General features: G+C 36.1%; 2 protein-coding genes across 2 annotated transcripts in view; one reads left to right on the top strand and one right to left on the bottom strand.

Annotated features, from left to right (window-relative positions):
- Window positions 1-27,043, bottom strand: part of LOC142353219 (uncharacterized) — a 511,758-nt gene that overhangs the window by 293,913 nt on the left and 190,802 nt on the right. The window lies entirely within an intron of this gene.
- Window positions 1-27,043, top strand: part of LOC142352985 (uncharacterized) — a 54,623-nt gene that overhangs the window by 23,883 nt on the left and 3,697 nt on the right. Inside the window, exons 2-3 of the mRNA XM_075405152.1 lie at window positions 12,855-13,097; window positions 15,616-15,941. Coding sequence (XP_075261267.1) covers window positions 12,855-13,097; window positions 15,616-15,941 — 569 coding nt within the window. The remainder of the gene's footprint in view (window positions 1-12,854; window positions 13,098-15,615; window positions 15,942-27,043) is intronic.

Here is a 27,043-nt window from a genome sequence, read left to right on the forward strand (position 1 = left end):
ATGAGCCAAACCTTTAACGACATCTAATCAACTCTTTTCTATCGTTAAACCTGAAACAATAAGACCGTCGGTAACAATTTTGTCACTTTTTTAGCAGAAATTGGTCCAATTTTACGAAAAATGTGATCACAAGAACAAGTTAGGCTAAAGTTCACAAAATTTTAAACTTATGTTGCTCCTCGAAAAAAGCGAAATGAAAAAAAAATCTACGATTGACAAGCTTTCTACTGATACCATTCACTTCTGTACGATAATTATACCGATCGGCGAAAATTGACTGAGCGAAAAACCCATTTGAGCATGTCCCCCTCCATTAAAGTGGTTCGGAACAACTGTAGTCGTGAATTAAATCTGTTTAACATTTCTAAAGGGTAGAGGAATGTATCAATATTTTTTACCAATCAAAGACTGAGTTGATTATTTCATTAATTGTCCTACGTTCTTAAAAAAATTGTAAGAAATATATACCATATTCGACTTTTTTTGCGACAAATATTGACTTTTTCGACACTTTGTGAATCAAGAAAAATATTATCTTAAATTTCAAAGCTATCTGTGCCTAGAAGTCAACTTGGAAAAAAAGAACCGTCTTTAAAAAGTAATTGGTATATAAATTTCGACAATTTCGAACCTGGTTTCAACTACTTCGGAATTAGTTCATCATCTAGTTGGCAGAACCGCCTGCCGCTTTTCGATAAAATAAACAATTGCTACGAAACGGGTGCGAGTGAAAAAGCGCGATTTTTTAAGTCGTATTTTTTTATCTCACATAAGGCATTTTGACATTGGTTTCTACTGCTTTATTAATAGCCGGACAGCGATAGCTGGGGCTATTATTGGCCTTCTCTTATTTTTTATTTCGTCGTCGCGATTTTACGACCATATGACGTCACAACCACTTCAAATCTTCTTTTTGTACATTCGTTCATGCAATTTCAACTGAAGTGTGTGTGTGACGTCATTTTTCGCTCTCAGTCGAGCGAGTTTTTGTTAATTCTGGTGATTAATTTTTTGGTCAGACTGGACTTACCTAACTTTCAAAAATGACTTCCTCACTTTGAAACTGACTTTTTTTACTTTAATTTGTTTTTACTTAATGTACTTTAATGCACTTTGTCAGGAACTGGAGGTAGAAATAGCTCTTATCTGAGTAAACGATAATTGTGTCATCAGTTTCTATGTCTCCACTGCTGGACATAGTGAACCGAAGTAGCATATTTGAAGTCATTTTTTAAATAAATGCAAAATTTTCAAAATGAGCCAAACCTTTAACGACATCTAATCAACTCTTTTCTATCGTTAAACCTGAAACAATAAGACCGTCGGTAACAATTTTGTCACTTTTTTAGCAGAAATTGGTCCAATTTTACGAAAAATGTGATCACAAGAACAAGTTAGGCTAAAGTTCACAAAATTTTAAACTTATGTTGCTCCTCGAAAAAAGCGAAATGAAAAAAAAATCTACGATTGACAAGCTTTCTACTGATACCATTCACTTCTGTACGATAAATATACCGATCGGCGAAAATTGACTGAACGAAAAACCCATTTGAGCATGTAGTCCCCCTCCATTAAAGTGGTTCGGAACAACTGTAGTCGTGAATTAAATCTGTTTAACATTTCTAAAGGGTAGAGGAATGTATCAATATTTTTTACCAATCAAAGACTGAGTTGATTATTTCATTAATTGTCCTACGTTCTTAAAAAAATTGTAAGAAATATATACCATATTCGACCTTTTTGGCGACAAATATTGACTTTTTCGACACTTTGTGAATCAACAAATATATTATAATCTTAAAGTTCAAAGCTATCTGTGCCTAGAAGTCAACTTGGAAAAAAAAGAACCGTCTTTAAAAAGTAATTGGTATATAAATTTCGACAATTTCGAACCTAGTTTCAACTACTTCGGAATCAGTTCATCATCTAGTTGGCTGAACCGCCTGCCGCTTTTCGATAAAATAAACAATCGCTACGAAACGGATGGAGTGAAAAAGCGCGATTTTTTAAGTCGTTTTTTTTTCATCTCACATGAGGCATTTTTACATTGATTTCTACTGCCTTATTAATAGCCGCACAGCGATAGCTGGGGCTATTATTGGCCTTCTCGGTTATTTTTTATTTCGTCGTCGCGATTTTTGTTACGACATATGACGTCACAACCACTTCAAATCTTCTTTTTGTTCATTCGTTCATGCAATTTCAACTGAAGTGTGTGTGTGTGTGTGACGTCATTTTTTGCTCTTAGTCGAGCGAGTTTTTGTTTATTCTCGTGATTAAATTTTTGGTCAGACTGGACTTACCTCAATTTCAAAAATGACTTCCTCACTTTGAAACTGACCTTTTTTACTTTAATTTGTTTTTAATTAATGTACTTTAATGCACTTTGTCAGGAACTGGAGGTAGAAATAGCTCTTATCTGAGTAAGCGATAATTGTGTCATCAGTTTCTATGTCTCCACTGCTGGACATAGTGGGCCGAAGTAGCATATTTGAAGGCATTTTTTTGAAATAAATGCAAAATTCTCAAAATGAGCCAAACTTTTAACGACATTTCATCAACTCTTTTCTATCGTTAAACCTGAAACAATAAGACCGCCGGTAACAATTTTGTCACTTTTTTAGCAGAAATTGGTCCACTTTTACGAAAAATGTGATCACAATAACAGAATTTAGTCTAAAGTTCACAAAATTTTAAACTTGTGTTGCTCCTCGAAAAAAGGGAAATGCAGTAAAAATCTTATGATGAAAATCTACGATTGACAAGCTTTCTACTGATACCAGTCACTTCTGTACGATAAATATACCGATCGGCGAAAATTGACTGAACGAAAAACCCATTTGAGCATGTAGTCCCCCTCCATTAAAGTGGTTCGGAACAACTGTAGTCGTGAATTAAATTATTTTATCATTTCTAAAGCGTAGAGGAATGGATAAATAGTTTTACCAATCATAGACTGAGTTGATTATTTCTTTAATTGTCCTACGTTCTTAAAAAAATTGTAAGAAATATATACCATATTCGACTTTTTTTGCGAAAAATATTGGACTTTTTCGACACGTTGTGAAACAATAGATATATTATCATCTTAAAGTTCAAAGCTATCTGTGCCTAGAAGTCAACTTGGAAAGAAAGAACCGTCTTTAAAAAGTAATTCGTATATAAATTTCGACACTTTCGAACCTACTTTCAACTACTTTGGAATTAATTCATCTAGTTGGCTGAACCGCCTGCCGCTTTTCGATAAAATAAACAATTGCTACGAAACAGGTGAAGTGAAAAAGCGCGATTTTTGAAGTCGTATTTTTTTTATCTCACATGAGGCATTTTTACTTTGATTTCTACTGCTTTTTAATAGCCGCACAGCGATAGCTGGGGCTATTATTGTCCTTCTCTTGGGATATTTTTTATTTCGTCGTCGCGATTTTTGTTACGACCATATGACGTCACAACCACTTCAAATCTTCTTTTTGTTCATTCGTTCATGCAATTTCAACTGAAGTGTGTGTGTGTGTGACGTCATTTTTTGCTCTTAGTCGAGCGAGTTTTTGTTTATTCTCGTTATTAAATTTTTGGTCAGACTGGACTTACCTCAATTTCAAAAATGACTTTCTCACTTTGAAACTGACCTTTTTTACTTTATTTTTGTTTTTACTTAATGTGCTTTAATGCACTTTGTCAGGAACTGGAGGTAGAAATAGCTCTTATCTGAGCAAGCGATAATTGTGTCATCAGTTTCTATGTCTCCACTGCTGGACATAGTGGGCCGAAGTAGCATATTTGAAGTCATTTTTTTGAAATAAATGCAAAATTTTCAAAATGAGCCAAACCTTTAACGACATTTCATCAACTCTTTTCTATCGTTAAACCTGAAACAATAAGACCGTCGGTAACAATTTTGTCACTTTTTTAGCAGAAATTGGTCCACTTTTACGAAAAATGTGATCACAAGAACAATTTAGGCTAAAGTGCACAAAATTTTAAACTTATGTTTCTCCTCGAAAAAAGCGAAATGAAAAAAAATCTTATGATGAAAACCTACGATTGACAAGATTTCTACTGATACCATTCACTTCTGTACGATAAAAATACCAATCGTCGAAAATTGACTGAACGAAAAACCCGTTTGAGCATGTAGTCCCCCTCCATTAAAGTGGTTCGGAACAACTGTAGTCGTGAATTAAATCTGTTTAACATTTCTAAAGGGTAGAGGAATGGATCAATATTTTTACCAATCACAGACTGAATTGATTTTTTCATTAATTGTCCTACGTTCTTAAAAAAATTGTAAGAAATATATACCATATTCGACTTTTTTTGCGACAAATATTGACTTTTTCGACACTTTGTGAAACAATAGATATATTATCATCTTAAATTTCAAAGCTATCTGTGCCTAGAAGTCAACTTGGAAAAAAAAGAACCGTCTTTAAAAAGTAATTGGTATATAAATTTCGACAATTTCGAACCTGGTTTCAACTACTTCGGAATTAGTTCATCATCTAGTTGGCAAAACCGCCTGCCGCTTTTCGATAAAATAAACAATTGCTACGAAACGGGTGCGAGTGAAAAAGCGCGATTTTTTAAGTCGTATTTTTTTATCTCACATGAGGCATTTTGACATTGGTTTCTACTGCTTTATTAATAGCCGGACAGCGTTAGCTGGGGCTATTATTGGCCTTCTCTTATTTATTTCGTCGTCGCGATTTTACGACCATATGACGTCACAACCACTTCAAATCTTCTTTTTGTTCATTCGTTCATGCAATTTCAACTGAAGTGTGTGTGTGACGTCATTTTTCGCTCTCAGTCGAGCGAGTTTTTGTTAATTCTGGTGATTAATTTTTTGGTCAGACTGGACTTACCTCAATTTCAAAAATGACTTCCTCACTTTGAAACTGACCTTTTTTACTTTAATTTGTTTTTACTTAATGTACTTTAATGCACTTTGTCAGGAACTGGAGGTAGAAATAGCTCTTATCTGAGTAAACGATAATTGTGTCATCAGTTTCTATGTCTCCACTGCTGGACATAGTGAACCGAAGTAGCATATTTGAAGTCATTTTTTAAATGAATGCAAAATTTTCAAAATGAGCCAAACCTTTAACGACATCTAATCAACTCTTTTCTATCGTTAAACCTGAAACAATAAGACCGTCGGTAACAATTTTGTCACTTTTTTAGCAGAAATTGGTCCAATTTTACGAAAAATGTGATCACAAGAACAATTTAGGCTAAAGTTCACAAAATTTTAAACTTATGTTGCTCCTCGAAAAAAGCGAAATGAAAAAAAAATCTACGATTGACAAGCTTTCTACTGATACCATTCACTTCTGTACGATAAATATACCGATCGGCGAAAATTGACTGAACGAAAAACCCATTTGAGCATGTAGTCCCCCTCCATTAAAGTGGTTCGGAACAACTGTAGTCGTGAATTAAATCTGTTTAACATTTCTAAAGGGTAGAGGAATGTATCAATATTTTTTACCAATCAAAGACTGAGTTGATTATTTCATTAATTGTCCTACGTTCTTAAAAAAATTGTAAGAAATATATACCATATTCGACCTTTTTGGCGACAAATATTGACTTTTTCGACACTTTGTGAATCAACAAATATATTATAATCTTAAAGTTCAAAGGTATCTGTGCCTAGAAGTCAACTTGGAAAAAAAAGAACCGTCTTTAAAAAGTAATTGGTATATAAATTTCGACAATTTCGAACCTAGTTTCAACTACTTCGGAATTAGTTCATCATCTAGTTGGCTGAACCGCCTGCCGCTTTTCGATAAAATAAATAATCGCTAAGAAACGGATGGAGTGAAAAAGCGCGATTTTTTAAGTCGTTTTTTTCATCTCACATGAGGCATTTTTACATTGATTTCTACTGCTTTTTAATAGCCGCACAGCGATAGCTGGGGCTATTATTGTCCTTCTCTTGGGATGTTTTTTATTTCGTCGTCGCGATTTTTGTTACGACCATATGACGTCACAACCACTTCAAATCTTCTTTTTGTTCATTCGTTCATGCAATTTCAACTGAAGTGTGTGTGTGTGTGACGTCATTTTTTGCTCTTTGTCGAGCGAGTTTTTGTTTATTCTCGTTATTAAATTTTTGGTCAGACTGGACTTACCTCAATTTCAAAAATGACTTTCTCACTTTGAAACTGACCTTTTTTACTTTATTTTTGTTTTTACTTAATGTACTTTAATGCACTTTGTCAGGAACTGGAGGTAGAAATAGCTCTTATCTGAGCAAGCGATAATTGTGTCATCAGTTTCTATGTCTCCACTGCTGGACATAGTGGGCCGAAGTAGCATATTTGAAGTCATTTTTTTGAAATAAATGCAAAATTTTCAAAATGAGCCAAACCTTTAACGACATTTCATCAACTCTTTTCTATCGTTAAACCTGAAACAATAAGACCGTCGGTAACAATTTTGTCACTTTTTTAGCAGAAATTGGTCCACTTTTACGAAAAATGTGATCACAAGAACAATTTAGGCTAAAGTGCACAAAATTTTAAACTTATGTTTCTCCTCGAAAAAAGCGAAATGAAAAAAAATCTTATGATGAAAATCTACGATTGACAAGATTTCTACTGATACCATTCACTTCTGTACGATAAAAATACCAATCGTCGAAAATTGACTGAACGAAAAACCCGTTTGAGCATGTAGTCCCCCTCCATTAAAGTGGTTCGGAACAACTGTAGTCGTGAATTAAATCTGTTTAACATTTCTAAAGGGTAGAGGAATGGATCAATATTTTTACCAATCACAGACTGAATTGATTTTTTCATTAATTGTCCTACGTTCTTAAAAAAATTGTAAGAAATATATACCATATTCGACTTTTTTTGCGACAAATATTGACTTTTTCGACACTTTGTGAAACAATAGATATATTATCATCTTAAATTTCAAAGCTATCTGTGCCTAGAAGTCAACTTGGAAAAAAAAAGAACCGTCTTTAAAAAGTAATTGGTATATAAATTTCGACAATTTCGAACCTGGTTTCAACTACTTCGGAATTAGTTCATCATCTAGTTGGCAGAACCGCCTGCCGCTTTTCGATAAAATAAACAATTGCTACGAAACGGGTGCGAGTGAAAAAGCGCGATTTTTTAAGTCGTATTTTTTTATCTCACATGAGGCATTTTGACATTGGTTTCTACTGCTTTATTAATAGCCGGACAGCGTTAGCTGGGGCTATTATTGGCCTTCTCTTATTTATTTCGTCGTCGCGATTTTACGACCATATGACGTCACAACCACTTCAAATCTTCTTTTTGTTCATTCGTTCATGCAATTTCAACTGAAGTGTGTGTGTGACGTCATTTTTCGCTCTCAGTCGAGGGAGTTTTTGTTAATTCTGGTGATTAATTTTTTGGTCAGACTGGACTTACCTCAATTTCAAAAATGACTTCCTCACTTTGAAACTGACCTTTTTTACTTTAATTTGTTTTTACTTAATGTACTTTAATGCACTTTGTCAGGAACTGGAGGTAGAAATAGCTCTTATCTGAGTAAACGATAATTGTGTCATCAGTTTCTATGTCTCCACTGCTGGACATAGTGAACCGAAGTAGCATATTTGAAGTCATTTTTTAAATAAATGCAAAATTTTCAAAATGAGCCAAACCTTTAACGACATCTAATCAACTCTTTTCTATCGTTAAACCTGAAACAATAAGACCGTCGGTAACAATTTTGTCACTTTTTTAGCAGAAATTGGTCCAATTTTACGAAAAATGTGATCACAAGAACAATTTAGGCTAAAGTTCACAAAATTTTAAACTTATGTTGCTCCTCGAAAAAAGCGAAATGAAAAAAAAATCTACGATTGACAAGCTTTCTACTGATACCATTCACTTCTGTACGATAAATATACCGATCGCCGAAAATTGACTGAACGAAAAACCCGTTTGAGCATGTAGTCCCCCTCCATTAAAGTGGTTCGGAACAACTGTAGTCGTGAATTAAATCTGTTTAACATTTCTAAAGGGTAGAGGAATGGATCAATATTTTTACCAATCACAGACTGAGTTGATTTTTTCATTAATTGTCCTACGTTCTTAAAAAAATTGTAAGAAATATATACCATATTCGACTTTTTTTGCGACAAATATTGACTTTTTCGACACTTTGTGAATCAACAAATATATTATAATCTTAAAGTTCAAAGGTATCTGTGCCTAGAAGTCAACTTGGAAAAAAAAGAACCGTCTTTAAAAAGTAATTGGTATATAAATTTCGACAATTTCGAACCTAGTTTCAACTACTTCGGAATTAGTTCATCATCTAGTTGGCTGAACCGCCTGCCGCTTTTCGATAAAATAAATAATCGCTACGAAACGGATGGAGTGAAAAAGCGCGATTTTTTAAGTCGTTTTTTTCATCTCACATGAGGCATTTTTACATTGATTTCTACTGCTTTATTAATAGCCGCACAGCGATAGCTGGGGCTATTATTGGCCTTCTCGGTTATTTTTTATTTCGTCGTCGCGATTTTTGTTACGACCATATGACGTCACAACCACTTCAAATCTTCTTTTTGTTCATTCGTTCATGCAATTTCAACTGAAGTGTGTGTGTGTGTGACGTCATTTTTTGCTCTTAGTCGAGCGAGTTTTTGTTTATTCTCGTGATTAAATTTTTGGTCAGACTGGACTTACCTCAATTTCAAAAATGACTTCCTCACTTTGAAACTGACCTTTTTTACTTTAATTTGTTTTTACTTAATGTACTTTAATGCACTTTGTCAGGAACTGGAGGTAGAAATAGCTCTTATCTGAGTAAGCGATAATTGTGTCATCAGTTTCTATGTCTCCACTGCTGGACATAGTGGGCCGAAGTAGCATATTTGAAGTCATTTTTTTGAAATAAATGCAAAATTTTCAAAATGAGCCAAACGTTTAACATTTCATCAACTCTTCTATCTTTAAACCTGAAACAATAAGACCGTCGTTAACAATTTTGTCACTTTTTTTTAGCAGAAATTGGTCCAATTTTACGAAAAATGTGATCACAATAACAGAATTTAGTCTAAAATTCACAAAATTTTAAACTTATGTTGCTCCTCGAAAAAAGGGAAATGCAGTAAAAATCTTATGATGAAAATCTACGATTGACAAGCTTTCTACTGATACCAGTCACTTCTGTACGATAAATATACCGATCGGCGAAAATTGACTGAACGAAAAACCCATTTGAGCATGTAGTCCCCCTCCATTAAAGTGGTTCGGAACAACTGTAGTCGTGAATTAAATTCTTTTATCATTTCTAAAGCGTAGAGGAATGGATAAATAGTTTTACCAATCATAGACTGAGTTGATTATTTCTTTAATTGTCCTACGTTCTTAAAAAAAATGTAAGAAATATATACCATATTCGACTTTTTTTGCGAAAAATATTGGACTTTTTCGACACTTTGTGAAACAATAGATATATTATCATCTTAAAGTTCAAAGCTATCTGTGCCTAGAAGTCAACTTGGAAAGAAAGAACCGTCTTTAAAAAGTAATTCGTATATAAATTTCGACACTTTCGAACCTACTTTCAACTACTTTGGAATTAATTCATCTAGTTGGCTGAACCGCCTGCCGCTTTTCGATAAAATAAACAATTGCTACGAAACAGGTGAAGTGAAAAAGCGCGATTTTTGAAGTCGTATTTTTTTTATCTCACATGAGGCATTTTTACTTTGATTTCTACTGCTTTTTAATAGCCGCACAGCGATAGCTGGGGCTATTATTGTCCTTCTCTTGGGATATTTTTTATCTCGTCGTCGCGATTTTTGTTACGACCATATGACGTCACAACCACTTCAAATCTTCTTTTTGTTCATTCGTTCATGCAATTTCAACTGAAGTGTGTGTGTGTGTGTGTGACGTCATTTTTTGCTCTTAGTCGAGCGAGTTTTTGTTTATTCTCGTTATTAAATTTTTGGTCAGACTGGACTTACCTCAATTTCAAAAATGACTTTCTCACTTTGAAACTGACCTTTTTTACTTTATTTTGTTTTTACTTAATGTACTTTAATGCACTTTGTCAGGAACTGGAGGTAGAAATAGCTCTTATCTGAGCAAGCGATAATTGTGTCATCAGTTTCTATGTCTCCACTGCTGGACATAGTGGGCCGAAGTATCATATTTGAAGTCATTTTTTTGAAATAAATGCAAAATTTTCAAAATGAGCCAAACCTTTAACGACATTTCATCAACTCTTTTCTATCGTTAAACCTGAAACAATAAGACCATCGGTAACAATTTTGTCACTTTTTTAGCAGAAATTGGTCCACTTTTACGAAAAATGTGATCACAATAACAGAATTTAGTCTAAAATTCACAAAATTTTAAACTTATGTTGCTCCTCGAAAAAAGGGAAATGCAGTAAAAATCTTATGATGAAAATCTACGATTGACAAGCTTTCTACTGATACCAGTCACTTCTGTACGATAAATATACCGATCGGCGAAAATTGACTGAACGAAAAACCCATTTGAGCATGTAGTCCCCCTCCATTAAAGTGGTTCGGAACAACTGTAGTCGTGAATTAAATTATTTTATCATTTCTAAAGCGTAGAGGAATGGATAAATAGTTTTACCAATCATAGACTGAGTTGATTATTTCATTAATTGTCCTACGTTCTTAAAAAAATTGTAAGAAATATATATATATCATATTCGACTTTTTTTGCGAAAAATATTGCACTTTTTCGACAATAGATATATTATCATCTTAAAGTTCAAAGCTATCTGTGCCTAGAAGTCAACTTGGAAAGAAAGAACCGTCTTTAAAAAGTAATTGGTATATAAATTTCGACACTTTCGAACCTACTTTCAACTACTTTGGAATTAATTCATCTAGTTGGCTGAACCGCCTGCCGCTTTTCGATAAAATAAACAATTGCTACGAAACAGGTGAAGTGAAAAAGCGCGATTTTTGAAGTCGTATTTTTTTATCTCACATGAGGCATTTTTACTTTGATTTCTACTGCTTTTTAATAGCCGCACAGCGATAGCTGGGGCTATTATTGTCCTTCTCTTGGGATATTTTTTATTTCGTCGTCAGGATTTCTGTTACGACCATATGACGTCACCACCACTTCAAATCTGCTTTTTGTTTATTCGTTCATGCAATTTCAACGGAAGTGCTGGTGACGTCATTTTTCGCTCTTAGTCGAGCGAGTTTTTGGTTAATTCTCGTGATTAAATTTTTGGTCACACTTGACTTACCTCACTTTTAAAAATGACTTCCTCACTTTGAAATTGACTTTTATTTACTTTAATTCAAAGAGACAGGGTCAAATGGGTGTGTGTCACTCTAAATGAAGGTTATTTGAGAGCAGCTGATAGAGCAGCAAAAACTTATACAGATTTTTAATCAAAATATAACATATCAGCTTTTAATGAAAAGTCGAATTGCGGTTATTTTTTGGCAATCTGCCAGCTATGTTTATTTTTTGTATCTAATTTTTTCAAAATGATTTTCCAATCCATCCATAGTCCATTCGAGTTCTTTTTTTCGTTTAGTCAATAAAAATTCTTTCAATTGTGTCAGTAATTTTGCGGTGTTTTCAAATCCAAGAATTGTATTTTATTGGTGCTCTGTTTTTTTATTTTCTGCTATTTTTTCACACATTTTTCCATGACTTTGAGCTTTCAAAATGGTATAAACGGGTAAAGCTGAGTGAGCATCAAGTTTCATTAGAGGCCCTTGGCTGGTTTTAGTATTCCTTCAAGTGCTTTTTGAGTTTTTCGAGCCCGGGGGACAAAGGAGCCTCCTTTGACATTATGTTACTGCATAGGTATTGGTGGTAATCGTATGGTTTTCAACATATTATTTAAAATCAAAATTCCAATTTTCATAGTTTTTTTGCAACTGTTTGTCATTTTGGAGTTCTCTCTGCTCTCGGAGCAAAGAAAACTTCTCCAGGGTTTAATAATGGGCTACTGCATAAGTTTTAGTTGCAATCGAATGGTCTTCAACATTTTCGTATCACCAGTTTTTGCAATTTTTAAAAATGAAATTTATAATTTTTGTCATTTTTGAGTTTTTAGCCCCGGGGGCAAAGGAACCTCATCGAGGGCATCGTAATAGGCTACTGCATGTTTTCTGGTGGCAATGGAATAGTTTTCGACGTTTTAGTATAACAAATTGTAATATAATTTTTATATTCTTTAAAAATTATCTTGTTTATCGATCTTGTTTGGGCCAGTGAAAAATTTTAGGCTTGAAGTGTGGGTTACTGAATAGTTTTTGAAGATATTGAAATGATTCTGAAGATATTATAGTCACGAATTTTGGCGATATTTTATTAAAATTTTAATAAAATAATGTTTGACATTTTCTGAGTTTATCAATCTTCAAGGACCAATCTACCTTTTTATTCTTTTTGGTTATTAAAATTGCAAAATTTATAATCTTCAATAAGATTTTGCAATTTTCAAGTATATGGCATAATTTTTCTATCATTAGTGGCCGATTAACCCCTTTCACGTCTTGTAAGTGGATTAATGGGTATATTTTAGTGGATGAAACTTGATCATCAGGAAAAAAGCATTGAATTTAATTTGGTTTAGTTTGTTTGATTGTTTTAGTTTCTTCGATTTATAGCAATGATTAAAGCAAAGGTCATAGCCTTGATTTTGTTTTTGTTTAGTGTATTTTAGTGCCGATAAACTCTTCAGTGACCCGTTCTTCCAGCGATTTGATGAGAATGCTCTGAGATTAGTGGTCAAAAAAGTCAATAGTTTTGAAGAAGTCTACCTTTATTACCCTCACCCGACAGATTGTCATATTCAAGGATAAGTTTGGTTTTGATGAGTTGTTCATTTGCGTTTAGAAAAAGCGAAAATGCTGTCATACCTAGACACTGTCTTGAAAGAAATGAGTGTCGAAATCCAAATCCGCCAGAGCCTTCCTACTCCACTAAGCGAAGAGTATATTCTTAAGCAAAACTATGACGATATCAAAGGAAGACTCATTCTAAGGTACAGTGAGTCGCACCAAGAGACCGAAGTTCCTCCAGATAGCCTCAGTCACTATTCAGGGGCACGTTCAACCTCTACCTCTCGCTCAGGATCAAGTATGTGCAACATTTAAATCGAAATTTTAACTTTATTTTATATATGTACTTATAAAAAGGGACAGCAATATGTAAATTATCTTTAATTTTTCAAATTATTCTTGATTTTCGTTATTTAAGGCATAATTTAATGATGAGTAATTACAAAACTTGATCAGTACAAACTGGTAAGTCTTCGAGTACGTGAAATAGTTCATTGAAACAAAAAAAGTTCCAAAACGAGAAAAGGAGTCTTTTCGAAAGTAGAGAAATTTTTACCGTCAATATCTTAAATGCCAATTGTTTTCACTAGAATTATTTCTCTCGGCCAATTTTTTACATTGCACGAACAGCCCGATGTGAATTATCCCTATAATTTTCAAATGCTATTGAGGCATTTGAATTGGCTTTCAACATATGTTTAACCTTTAGTTATAGTCGTGAAATTTACTTGTTTGAACTGAAAAAGAATGCATTATTGCATTGTATCGAAAAACACCTACTTTCACAAACCAAAAATTCGATACCAGTAGACGATTGTAATGATCTGATTTTTTTTCTTGCTCGAAAACAATAATGGCAGAAATAATTTTCAGTCATTTGCTTTATTATGTAAGGGGACTTATTTTCAAAAATCAATGCATAAGGTGAATTTTTCGTCGTATTCCATGCATTGATTGCCTAATTCTAACGTGATATATAATTTTTATAAAATTCTATACAAGATAATCGGATTTTAGTGGTTTCTGTCCAATGTTTCTGGGTTTGTATTTTGGTTTTAATTGATAGGAAAAGTCATCTTTGCAATTTCAGCGATTTTTTTTCAAATCATTTATTCCAAAAATTTATAGGTCCAATTTTAAAATTATTTTGACATTTTTACAAATTATTTCTATGTTTCAAATCTTTGAACTTTTTTCACTTTTTGTGTCTGTACACGAGGATGGCTATGTTTTTTTCTAAGCAGCGAATGCTAGATAATGAAATGTGCTTGCTTTTCTAATTCAATTTTTTTATTTGATTTGACTTCCAAAAATCGAGTTTTCCTTTTTTTCTATAATTTTACAATATGTCCATATTCTTCACATTCTGGCATGTATTATCCTAGCATTCTTAAGGCCTATAGTTTTTGGCTTTGGTTTTATCAGTTGTTTAATGAGTTAAATGATTTTAGCCTGTTTCTTAGAATTTTGTTTTTTTTTCCTTTAATATATTGCAGCACAGATTTTGCGGAATTCCGTCAAAAAGTGTCGACTGATTATTACTCCTCAAAAAAGCTTGGGGCCTCGGTTTTAGTTTTGAACTTTCTTTGCCAATGGATTAGTGTTTCTTTTGTCTCTTTGATAATTGATTTAATCATTACTTTTTTGCTATTTGAATTCTTTTTGTCTAAAGATATTTCCATTATATCTAATTTTTGTCTCAATTGCTGTGACTGCAAAAGAAAGTCCGATTTTTAGTATCTTGTTTCGAAAAATTCCGTGTAATTTCTAAGAATATCTGCCTTATGATTTACAATGTAATGTGTCTTTTGGCGCGATTTTATTGTGGAGTTATCGTTTTTAAGACTCTTATCATGATTTCTTCAATGCAATATTTAGCCTTATCACTTTTTTGCCTATCAGTTTTGACCATCCTGAGAATTTTGACCGTTTTTCATCATTTTCAAATGTTTTCTGTATATAAAATTTTGTGGTATCGAGACTTCAGTTACTTCATTCATCAAAATTGTCTTATGATTATCTATGCGGCTGTCTTGTACTGTTGCTGAATGATATCGTGATTGTTTTTGTTCTACCCTGTTCCAATGATGTCGATGCTCAAATGTTTCCCCTTATTACAGCGGTGTAAATTTTAAGCAATTTTTTTTTTCAAGCCTGTTGGTAAAAAGTTACTGTTTCAAGACAAAAGACCTTGGTTTTGGCTGCAAGTACGGTTTTTTGTGACGTTCTGATGCTTTGAGTCGGTACCAGAATTCTTCGGGCAATATTCTTTAATCTGCCAATTGTCAGTGAAACAGGATGTAAAGTCAATGTGGCACCTGAAAATAAATGTTTAGGTGAATCTACTCAGCAAAAATCAAAAGAATAGAGAAAAATTGGTTTTTGATAGTCGCTGTCAACCTATTGAAGGCTACTAAATGGGCGCTCTCTTTTTTACAATTCAACGAGGGCTCTGTTTTTTTTAAGATCGGTTTACTCATTTTCATGATTTTTGAAGTCAAATTGGAATTTGATTTTGGTCACATCGAAACAGGAAGTTGAGCAAAAAAGCGCGTGGTTTTGCGGCGTACATTTTTTACTCTGATTCGCTCAAATGAAGGTGAGAATACGGCGTTTCAACAAAAAATAAATTGGCTTCCTCGCGTGGTTTTTGTGCGCATGCGGCTATTTCACTTAGATTTTGTTTTTTTTTCTCTCGATTTGAGTGTTTTATTCGACGTTAGTGTGTTTGTTCCTTTTTAACTTGTTCAACATAAGTAATTCAGTTTTATGTTTGTCGATTTGAGAAACAAGGTTTAAATTTAGTTGTATTTTAGGACCACAATCTCTGTACGACTACGAAACGTCCGTGCAAAGTTTAGCGGCTGATCTTCATTTGAGCTATTCAAATTTTGATGTTGCCTGCATCCGCGATATAATTGGCGAATGTATGAAAGAAAACAACTATGACGAGGCCGTGTTTGAAGAGACGAGAATTAAGGTATCGGAACTGCTGCAGGAATGGACCAGACAACAGAATGACAGCGTCGTCCAGAGAAATTTTTCCTCAAGTCATTTGGCCCATAGTCATTCTGTTGACCCATGCAACTATCAGCCTCATTTCAATCCTTCTACGACGTTTCCTGGTTCACGCAGCGCCCACGTGAGTGTCATCTTCTGCGATAATATATTCTTTCTTCCTCGTGAAGCATTTTTTTGCAAAAAAAGCGTTAAAATTTGGATAAAAATGTAACCTTTGTCAATTTCTTGCAGTTCTTCTGTTTTCAAATTGGGACAGTGTGAGAGCCTAATAGACCTGGCTTAGTATAGTGTGAGCCACTTAATTTTCTCATTGGCTCCGGAGAAAACCTTTTGTTTTTATTTATTTTTGAATTATATAAAGAAAATGTTTTTTGTTCTAAGTTGAGCTTGTTTCAAGCTTTTGGTCAATAATTTTAATTGCTCTCAAACAAAGTTTGGATCTTTTCCGTTTGTTCCCCCCTACCAGCTTATTGGGTGCATATTATTTGCCCCCCCCCCCCCCCAGACGCACGTGCCATATTTTAACATAGTGATTTACTACGTAATAACACGTGCTCTGTAACTGGGGGCGCATAACGTATTGGGGGGGGGGGGGGGGGGGGCACAAACGGAAAAGATTTCAAAGTTTGTAGCAATTATATTAGACATGTTGGTCTTTTGTGATTTTTCGCTTGACCAATTTTTCGTCTGACTCATTTGATTTTTTTGAGTTCCCTTAGAGCCTTTCAGCTAACTTTCAGTTTCCAAGTACGCGATTCACAGAAACTGTTTTCGCGACTTATACTTATGGTGTGAAGGGCGGTTATTACTGGTTAACGCCCCCCCACACACACTTACACACAGAGACACCCACGCACACACAAACCCCCTCACTTCACCTTCTCTCAATCACCACCCCTGCTCATCTTTCAGGCCAGAACAGTTGCCCCCATCCCACCGTTGCCCCATCTCACAATATTGTTAACCCCACCACTTAGACCCCCCGTTCCCGCTCACCTCACGCCACTTCAATTCAGCTAAAGTTAGCCTCACTAAATCGAAGCTAGCTATTGACGAAGCCAAAAATTGGGACAGTGTGACGCGCTTCAATTAAGCAAAAGCTGGCCTTACTAAATTGAAGCTAGCTACTGACGGAGCCAAAAATCGGGACAGTGTGACGCCCTCGCACTCGTCTCTCCCATTGAAAACTAACAGAAACATTTACTGAGTGCCTTTAAAGAAAATCTACTGAAAGAACATCAGCATGGCTTTAGACCTGACCACTCTACAACAACAGCTCTCAACATTGTCACCAACAACTTTCAAAAAGGCCTTAATCAAACGAAACCTTGCAACCGTACTTTAATAATAGCCTTAGACCTCACTGCCGCTTTCGACACGGCTGATCACAACCTACTACTAAGAGTCATACTCGAGGTACCACTACCAAACAGCGCTAAAGATGGGTCGCTTCATACTTACAAGGCAGGTTTTCGTACGTAGAGTATAATAATAAAAAAAATCAAAGTGGAGAAAAATCAAACAGGGTTTCCCCCAAGGTGGTGTATCATCGCCAATTCTCTTCAACATCTACATGAGCGAGCTGCCTCTACCCCCGAAAGATAAACATTACGTCGTACGCTGATGATATAACTTTAACTACATCTTCCACAGGTTGAAAACTTATGTGACATAATAACTACACACCTAAATACCTTACACGACTGGCTAGAATAAAAAAAAACTTAAGTTATCTGCTGAAAAATCAAGTGCAACTGTGTTCACAAACTGGAGCAAGGAACCCAAGTTTGACCCACACCTCACTATCAACAATTCACCAATAACAGTAAAGTCCAAAGTCAAAGTACTGGGTGATACCTTCAATAGTATTCTCAATTTTTGAGAACATGTAAGAAGCACCAAAGAAAAATTACAAAAGCCCAATAACATACTGAAAAAGATTGCTTGTAGCGACTGGGGATGCACAAAGGACACTCTTAGTGACTTACAAAGCTATTGGTCGAAGCGTCCTGAACTACGGTGCTCTCATTTGGGCTTCCAAAATAGCAATTCTAACTGAAACCATCTGCAAACGCAACAAAACGTTGATCTGCGCACAATTACTGGCTGTGTAAAAATGTCTGACAGCAATGACTTACACAATGAGGGTGAAATGCTGCCTGTCAAAGCTCACACTGAAATGCTAGCAGAGCAATTCCTAGCTGGCAGTTATCATGAGCCACCGTGCTGATCATGAAACAATATCTTTAACCAGTGTTCGTCCATGAGACCGACACTGAATGATACTTGTAGGTACCGTGTGAAGCAACACACAAACAATAAAGAGCGGGTTAAATCGCAAAGAATACAAAAATGCGCTCAAACGTATCCACAGAAACACCGTCCATACTCAGTTGAACAAATGCAGCATTTAACTGGGTAGACCTCCCCCAAAAGATAGCAGTTCACCCCTCTCAATCAACACCCCTGCTCATCTTTCAGGCCGTAAGAGTTGCCTCCATCCCACCGTTGCCCCCATCTCACACCATTGTTAAACCCACCACTTGGAGTCCCCACTCCCGCTCACCTCAAGGCTCTTTAATTAAGCTAAAGCTAGCCTCTATAAATCGAAGCTAGCTACTGACGAAGCCAAAAATTGGGACAGTGTGACGCGCTTCAATTAAGCTATAGCTAGCCTCACTAAATTGAAGCTAGCTACTGACGAAGCCAAAAATTGGGATAGTGTGACGCCCTCGCATTCCTCTCCTATTGAAAACTAACAGAAAAACTTTTACTGAGTGACTTTATAGCAATTCTACTGAAAGAACATCAGCATGGCTTTCGACCTGAGCACTCTACAACAACAGCTCTCAACATTGTCACCAACAACATTAAAAAGGCCTTAATCAAACGAAACCTTGCAACCGTACTCTATTAATAGCCTTAGACCTCTCCGCCGCTTTCGACACGGCTGATCACAACCTACTACTAAGAGTCATACTCGAGGCACCACTACCAAACAGCGCTAAAAGATGGCTCGCTTCATACTTACAAGGCAGGTTTTCGTACGTAGAATATAATAATAATAAAAATCAAAGTGGAGAAAAATCAAACAGGAATTCCCCCAAGGTGGTGTATTATCGCCAATGCTCTTCAGCATCTACATATGCGAGCTGCCTCTACCCCCGAAAGATAAACAACACGTCGCATGCTGATTATATAACTTTAACTACATCTCCCGCAGGTTGAAAACTTATGTGTCATAATAACTACACACCTAAATACCTTACACGACTGGCTAGAATCAAGAAAACTTATCTGCTGAAAAATCTAGTGGAACTGTTTTCACAAACTGGAGCAAGGAGGCCAAGTTTGAGCCACACCTCGCTATCAACAATTCACTAATACCAGTAAAGTCCAAAGTCAAAGTACTGGGTGATACCTTCAATAGTATTCTCATTTTTTGAGAACACGTAAGAAGCACCAAAGAAAAATTACAAAAGCGCATTAACATACTGAAAAAGATTGCTGGTAGCGACTGGGGATGCACAAAAGACATTCTCGGTGACTTACCAAGCTATTGGTTGAAGCGTCCTGAACTACGGTGCTCTCATTTGGGCTTCCACAATTAGCAATTCAAACTGAAACCATCTGCAAACGCAACAAAACATTGCTCTTCGCACAATTACTGGCTGTGTAAAAATGTCTGACAGCAATGACTTACACAATGAGGGTGAAATGCTGTCTTTCAAAGCTCACACTGAAATGTTAGCAGAGCAATTCCTAGCTGGCAGTTATCAAGAGCCTTCGTGCTGATCATGAAGCAATCTCTTCAACCAGTGTTCGTCCCATGAGACCGACACTGAATGATAATTATACGGACCGTGTGAAGCAACACAAACAATAAAGAGCAGTTAAATAGCAAAGAATACAAAAATGCGCTCAAACGTATCCACTGACACACGGTCCATACTCAGTTGAACAAATACAGCAATTAACTGGGTAGACCTCCCCCGAAAGATAGCAGTTCACTCCCCTCTCAGTCAACACCCCTGCTCATCTTTCAGGCCGTAAGAGTTGCCTCCATCCCACCGTTGCCCCCATCTCACACCATTGTTAAACCCACCACTTGGAGTCCCCACTCCCGCTCACCTCAAGGCTCTTTAATTAAGCTAAAGCTAGCCTCTCTAAATCGAAGCTAGCTACTGACGAAGCCAAAAATTGGGACAGTGTGACGCGCTTCAATTAAGCTATAGCTAGCCTCACTAAATTGAAGCTAGCTACTGACGAAGCCAAAAATTGGGATAGTGTGACGCCCTCGCATTCCTCTCCTATTGAAAACTAACAGAAAAACTTTTACTGAGTGACTTTATAGCAATTCTACTGAAAGAACATCAGCATGGCTTTCGACCTGAGCACTCAACAACGACAGCTCTCAACATTGTCACCAACAACATTAAAAAAGGCCTTAATCAAACGAAACCTTGCAACCGTACTCTATTAATAGCCTGAGACCTCACCGCCGCTTTCGACATGGCTGATCACAACCTTCTACTAAGAGACATACTCGAGGCACCACTACCAAACAGCGCTATAAGTTGGGTCGCTTCATACTTACAAGGCAGGTTTTTGTACTAAGAATATAATAATAATAAAAATCAAACTCGAGAAAAATCAAACAGGGTTTCCCCCAAGGTGGTGTATCATCGCCAATGCTCTTCAACATCTACATGAGCGAGCTGCCTCTACCCCCGAAAGATAAACATCACGTAGTACGCTGAAGATATAAATTTAACTACATCTCCCAAGGGTTGAAAACTTAGGTGACATAATAACTACACACCTAAATACCTTACACGACTGGCTAGAATCAAGAAAACTTAAGTTATCTGCTCAAAAATCAAGTGCAACTTTTTTCTCAAACTGGAACAAGGAGGCCAAGTTTGACCGACACCTCGCTATCAACAATTCACCAATACCAGTAAAGTCCAAATTCAAAGTACTGGGTGATACCTTCAATAGTATTCTCATTTTTTGAGAACATAAAAGAAACACCAAAGAAAAATTACAAAAGCGCTATAACATACTGAAAAAAGGTTGCTGGTAGCGACTGGGGATGCACCAAAGGAACTCTCGGTGACTTACCAAGCTATTGGTCGAAGCGTCCTGAACTACGGTGCTCTCATTTGGGCTTCCACAATTAGCAATTCAAACTGAAACCATCTGCAAACGCAACAAAACATTGCTCTTCGCACAATTACTGGCTGTGTAAAAATGTCTGACAGCAATGACTTACACAATGAGGGTGAAATGCTGCCTGTCAAAGCTCACACTGAAATTTTAGCAGAGCAATTCTTAGCTGGCAGTTATCATGAGCCACCGTGCTGATCATGAAACAATCTCTTTAACCAGTGTTCGTCCATGAGACCGACACTGAATGATACTTGTAGAGACCGTGTGAAGCAACACACAAACAATAAAGGGCAATTAAATCGCAAAGAATACAAAAATCCGCTCAAAAGTATCCACCGACACACGGTCCATACTCAGTTGAACAAATACAGCAAGCAACTAGGTACACATCCCACAAAAGATAGCAGTTCACCCCCTCTCCATCACCACCCCTGCTGATCTTTCAGGCCGTAACAGTTGCCCCCATCTCACAACATTGTTAAACCCACCACTTAGATCCCCCGCTCCCGCTCACCTCAAGGCCCTTCAATTAAGCTAAAGCTAGCCTCACTTAATTGAGGCTAGCTACTGAAGAAGTTAAAAATTGGGACAGTGTGACGCGCTTCAATTAAACTAATAGCCTCATTAAATTGAAGCTAGCTACTGACGAATCCAAAAATTGGGACAGTGTGACCCCCTCGCACTCCTCTCCCATTGAAAACTAACAGAAAAACTTTTACTTTGTGACTTTATAGAAAATCTACTAAAAGAACATCAGCATGGCTTTAGACCTGAGCACTCAACAACGACAGCTCTCAACATTGTCACCAACAACATTAAAAAAGGCCTTAATCAAACGAAACCTTGCAACCGTACTCTATTAATAGCCTGAGACCTCACCGCCGCTTTCGACATGGCTGATCACAACCTTCTACTAAGAGACATACTCGAGGCACCACTTCCAAACAGCGCTAAAAGATGGGTCGCTTCATACTTACAAGGCAGGTTTTCGTACGTAGAATATAATAATAATAAAAAATCAAAGTGGAGAAAAATCAAACAGGGTTTCCCCCAAGGTGGTGTATCGTCGCCAATGCTCTTCAACATCTACATGAGCGAGCTGCCTCTACCCCCGAAAGATAAACATCACGTCGTACGCTGAAGATATGATTTTAACTACATCTCCCACAGGCTGAAAACTTTTGTGACATAATAACTACCCACCTAAATACTGTGTTCACAAACTGGAGCAAGGAGGCCAAGTTTGACCCACACCTCGCTATCAAAAATTCACTAATACCAGTAAAGTCCAAAGTCAAAGTACTGGGTGATGCCTTCAATAGTAATCTCAATTTTTGAGAACATATGAGAAGCCCCACAGAAAAATTACAAAAGCGCCATAACATACTGAAAAAAAGATTGCTGGTAGTGACTGGGGATGCACCAAAGACTCTCTCAGTGACTTAACAAGCTATTGATCGAAGCGTCTTGAACTACGGTGCTCTCATTTGGGCTTCCACAATTAGCAATTCAAACTGAAACCGTCTGCAAACGCAACAAAACGTTGCTCTTCGTGTAATAATGTCTGACAGCAATGAGTTACATAATGAGGGTGAAATGCTGCCTGTCAAAGCTCACACTGAAATTTCAGCAGAGCAATTCCTAGCTGGCAGTTATCAAGAGCCTTCGTGCTGATCGTACAATCTCTTCAACCAGTGTTCGTCCCATGAGACCGACACTGAATGATACTTATACGGACCGTTTGAAGCAACACACAAACAATAAAGAGCAGTTAAATCGCAAATAATACGAAAACACGCTCAAAAGTATCCACTGACACACGGTCCATACTCAGTTGAACAAAGACAGCAAGCAACTAGGTACACCTCCCCCAAAAGATAGCAGAAAAACAAACGTTGCCACGAATTGCACGTATCCGACTAGCGAAAATGAGAGCTGGATACTGTCCCCAGCTAAACTCCTACTTGAGTATGATCCGGAACAATGTTGATAACCGCTGCCCGAATTGTGATGTAGCAGCACATGACATACACCACATTTTCAACTGCAGTAAGAATACCACGGACCTGAAATTAATTGACCTGTGGGGAAGACGAGTAGAGGTAACCAAATGGCTGGACTTAATTCCGTCAGTCCTACACGACCGCACTGCACGGAATAATCCGCCTTCCTTTTCACTGATATTGACGATGCCCCTCCTGGTCCCCCTAACCCGGGGAACGCATGTCATTCACCGCGGCGTAGATGCAGAAAGGTCGCCGCACCACAAGCAAGTTGTGGTTAGGCAGTCACACATTACTACTAATATACCTATTATTATGATACAAATGCAATCTAGGGTTCCAGTTAAAAACGGCAATAAGTGCCTCTATTCCGCCAAATTTACCCGCGAATTGCTGCTCTGTGCGACAGCTTCAACAACAACAACAACGAAGCCAAAAGCCCGCCGGTTGTTTGAGAGCAATTCGCCCGACCTTAGTCGGTTATTTTATTAATTACGGTCAAACTGTAAATTTGTGTTTCTTTCATGCAAAATTTTTGCCTGGCCGTTTTGTCCTAAAACATCTTTTCGATTTCACTTCTCGAGCACTTCTTAACGCTTGAATTCATACAGACACGAAATTCTAAAACTGTAGCGATTGTAGGTAAGATGTTTTTACAAGTCCCTGATAGCTGTGTGTCAGTCTATTGAGCCAATAATCCATATTAGTCGTTTCTTTAGCCAACATTTTCTGTTGAATTTTTTGGAATTAATTCATTTCGGGCATTTAAGCTTTCGGAATCGATGCTTTCTTTTAATGGCACTGCAAATATTCCTGGTATAAAAAATATTAATTTTGCTGGTGAGTGGCTTTTATAGGGTATGTGTGGTGACTGTTAGATGACTAAATACGTCCTAAAAAGAAAAGAATCAAATTACAAAATTTTTTAGACAATTGTCTGTTTTTGAAGGGCATTTCAGTTACATTCCGAATTCAGTCTTCTATGATTAATGGCCGCCCTCATCTTCTCAGCCGGCTATTATAGCGCTCCTATTTTTTACAGTTCAAAGAATTTGAATTGTATTGGGGCGCTGTCTTTAAGATCTGTTCACACATTTTCATGATTTTTGAAGTCAAATTGGAGTGGTGATTTTGGTCACGCCAAAGCAGGAAACGGAGTGAAAAAGCGAGTGGTTTTGCAGCGTGAATTTCTTTCTCTCTAATTTTAAAGTAGTGAGAAAAAGGTGTTTGAACAAAAATTCGGTTTCTCGGTAGTGGTTTTTTGGTTCACATGCGGTAATTTCACTCTGATTTTTACTGTTTTTTCGATTTTTGGATCGGATTTTCTTAATGGTTTTCCCAATCCATTCATAGTTCATTCTAAGCCTAGTTTTTTTTTGTTTGAACCAATTTTTTTTTCTCGCTAGTGGTTTCTTGTTCACATGCGCCATCCTAACTTTGATTTGCTATTTTTTTTTAAATTTTTTGACCTGATTTTTTTTGGAAATGGTTCTCCCAATTCACTCATTGTTCATTCTAGGTCTAGTTTTTGTTGAGTCTATGAAAAATTTTTGAATTTAAAGTCAGGACTTGTCCTTAGTGTCTTTTTTATTTTTGTAAGATTTCACACTTTTCCTGACTTTCTGCTTTCAAAACGGTATAACAGGTAAAGCACAGCGGGCATCAAGTTTCATTAGAGAAACTTAGCCGCTTGTAGTTGGCCTGCAAGTACTTAGAGTTGTGCAGCTACTGTGAATGCCCTAATTTAAGGTTAAATGGTCATTTTGAGGTTATGTGCCCAAAATGATGCAATTTCTCGAGTCTTGTGTCTTTTTTCAATTTTATTGAGGTTAAAAAATTTGGTAAAGGTCTTTTGCAAGACATAACTAACTTCTATGGCCATTTTTAAGACCATTTTAAAAGCTCTATGTTTTGGTACTCGAGACGTAAACACGCAATTTTATACTAATTTTTACAATTTTTTTCAGGTTTTCAAATTTTTGTTTTTTTTATAGTTTTTTTGAACCCAGTTGTTAAAAAAGCTCCTCTAAGGTTTGACAATAGGTTAATACATAGCTTCTAGTGGCAATAATAAGGTTTTCAAACTTTTAACCTCACGATTTTTACCAGTTTTTACGATTGCTGCTGGCCAACAAAGCTTTTTAAAAATTGCAGATGGGTTTCTTGAGAGAACTCCAGGGCAAAAAATGATTTTGGACAATTTGCTTCTGCAAAAATTAGAAACTTTAAACTTACTCGTTTCAGTTTTTTGAAGTATTTTTCATACTTTTCGTGTTTATGTACATTTAATTGCAAATTAATCTTTTTCAAGGCCTTTGCGTGAGGAAATGAGTATATTGAAATCTATCATATTTGGCGAGCAGGGTAAAAACTTCAAGAGTTATAGCAAAGATTTTTTTTTGTTTTTACTGTTTTTTTTATTTTGGTTACTCCTCTACTATATTGTCCTTTCGGCTGGGATTGTTCAATTGATCTTTTGAACAGGTACATTTGTTCTCAGTTTTTCATTCATTTCAATGGATTGTTTTTTAGGACGTGTCCTGCTATGGTTTTTTGATTCGCTGTCTTCATCGACGATTCTTTCGATCTTTAATTTTTTCAATTTCAGTTTGATTTTCATTTTCATTTCAATTTGACTTCGTCGAATAAAAAAATGTTTCGCTTTACCTCATTTAGCCTCTTTTTCAACATTTTGCGTGATATCTTTTTGACTTCTCTAGGTTAGTTTCTCTCTTCTCTCATTCTGCTAAAAGTGATTTTGAACATCAGTTGCTCTTGCAAAGCAATTCAAAATGAACAGAGTCAGTATAAAAAATTGAAGTCAGAAGTAGAAGCGGGATAAACCCATAAAGCCCAATTTTAGATGCCCGCTATTTGAACGTCGTTCCTATAAGTCTTAGTTACCATCTCTAATGCTTATTGGTATTGATAGTAGCCCCTGTAGCCTCTCTCTAAGAAACAGAAGTTTGTTTTGTTCAACTACGAAATGCCATCAAAATAAATCGGACTTAAAAATGTTTTTGTACAAAAATCTTTTTTTTTCAATACCTTCTATTCTTTCAATACCAACCATGCTTATTGGAATCAACGGCGGCTATTTTCCGGCAATCTGCCGGGTATGTTTAATTACTGCAATTTCTAAGAAAAATGCAAAAATTTTAACGGAAAAATGCAGATTTATTTTCAACTGTTTTTCCTAATGAGCTGCAAGCTGAATTCTAAATGAAATAAATCTGTTCAGCTTGATCATGAAGTTATTATTTTCAACAGATCAAGTACATAAATCATTGATGAATTCAGGATCAAGTAGAATAGATTCCATGAGACATTCAGCTTACTGACGCTTACGGAAAACTGACAAACTTCTGTGTAGACTTCTTCTGTAAGTAGTCGTCGATTTTTGACAAACAAAAGACGCAGAGTTTGAAGCGTTTATAAGAGTGGGCTTCGAAAATGGCAATGGATCATGTAAGTTTTTTTTACTTTACTTTTGTTAACGAGTGAATTTTGACCATACACGCTCATAACACGCACTTGCCTTGCTGTTCTCTTTTTCCATGAAAAGTATATCCGTACTAGCAGTCGACCACAATTTGATGGTTGCCTCAATTGTTCTGATGTAAACGTAACGTCAACCGTGAATGGATTTTTAAGTTGATAGCAGAAATGTTTCTTTTGGTATAACTGGACTTCCAATATGTTTGCACAGTAATTTTCTCAATTTATATCAATCTCTATCTTAGTTGTCAACAGAGGGTGATTAAGCATGATCACAAGTATAATTTGCAACAGTAGAATACTTGTAAAAGTCGAATTTTTCAAAGTTTTCAATATAATCAAATTGTTTTTGAGCACCTGAATTTTATTAGTTAGTGGTTAATTAATGTTTATACGTGGCTACCATTCTGTTTTTACACTCTGACAAAATTAAACACTTATTTCGTTTAAATTTTGCATAGTAAGCTTACTATTTTTGAAGAGCATTTTATCATTACTATTTTCCCTAAATTTATAGCCATTAAGTTTGTGATAGTTTGGCGTCGATTGA

This window comes from Convolutriloba macropyga, chromosome 14 (genome assembly GCF_964194025.1).
Source record: "Convolutriloba macropyga chromosome 14, txConMacr16.3, whole genome shotgun sequence".
Lineage (NCBI taxonomy): Eukaryota > Metazoa > Xenacoelomorpha > Acoela > Convolutidae > Convolutriloba > Convolutriloba macropyga.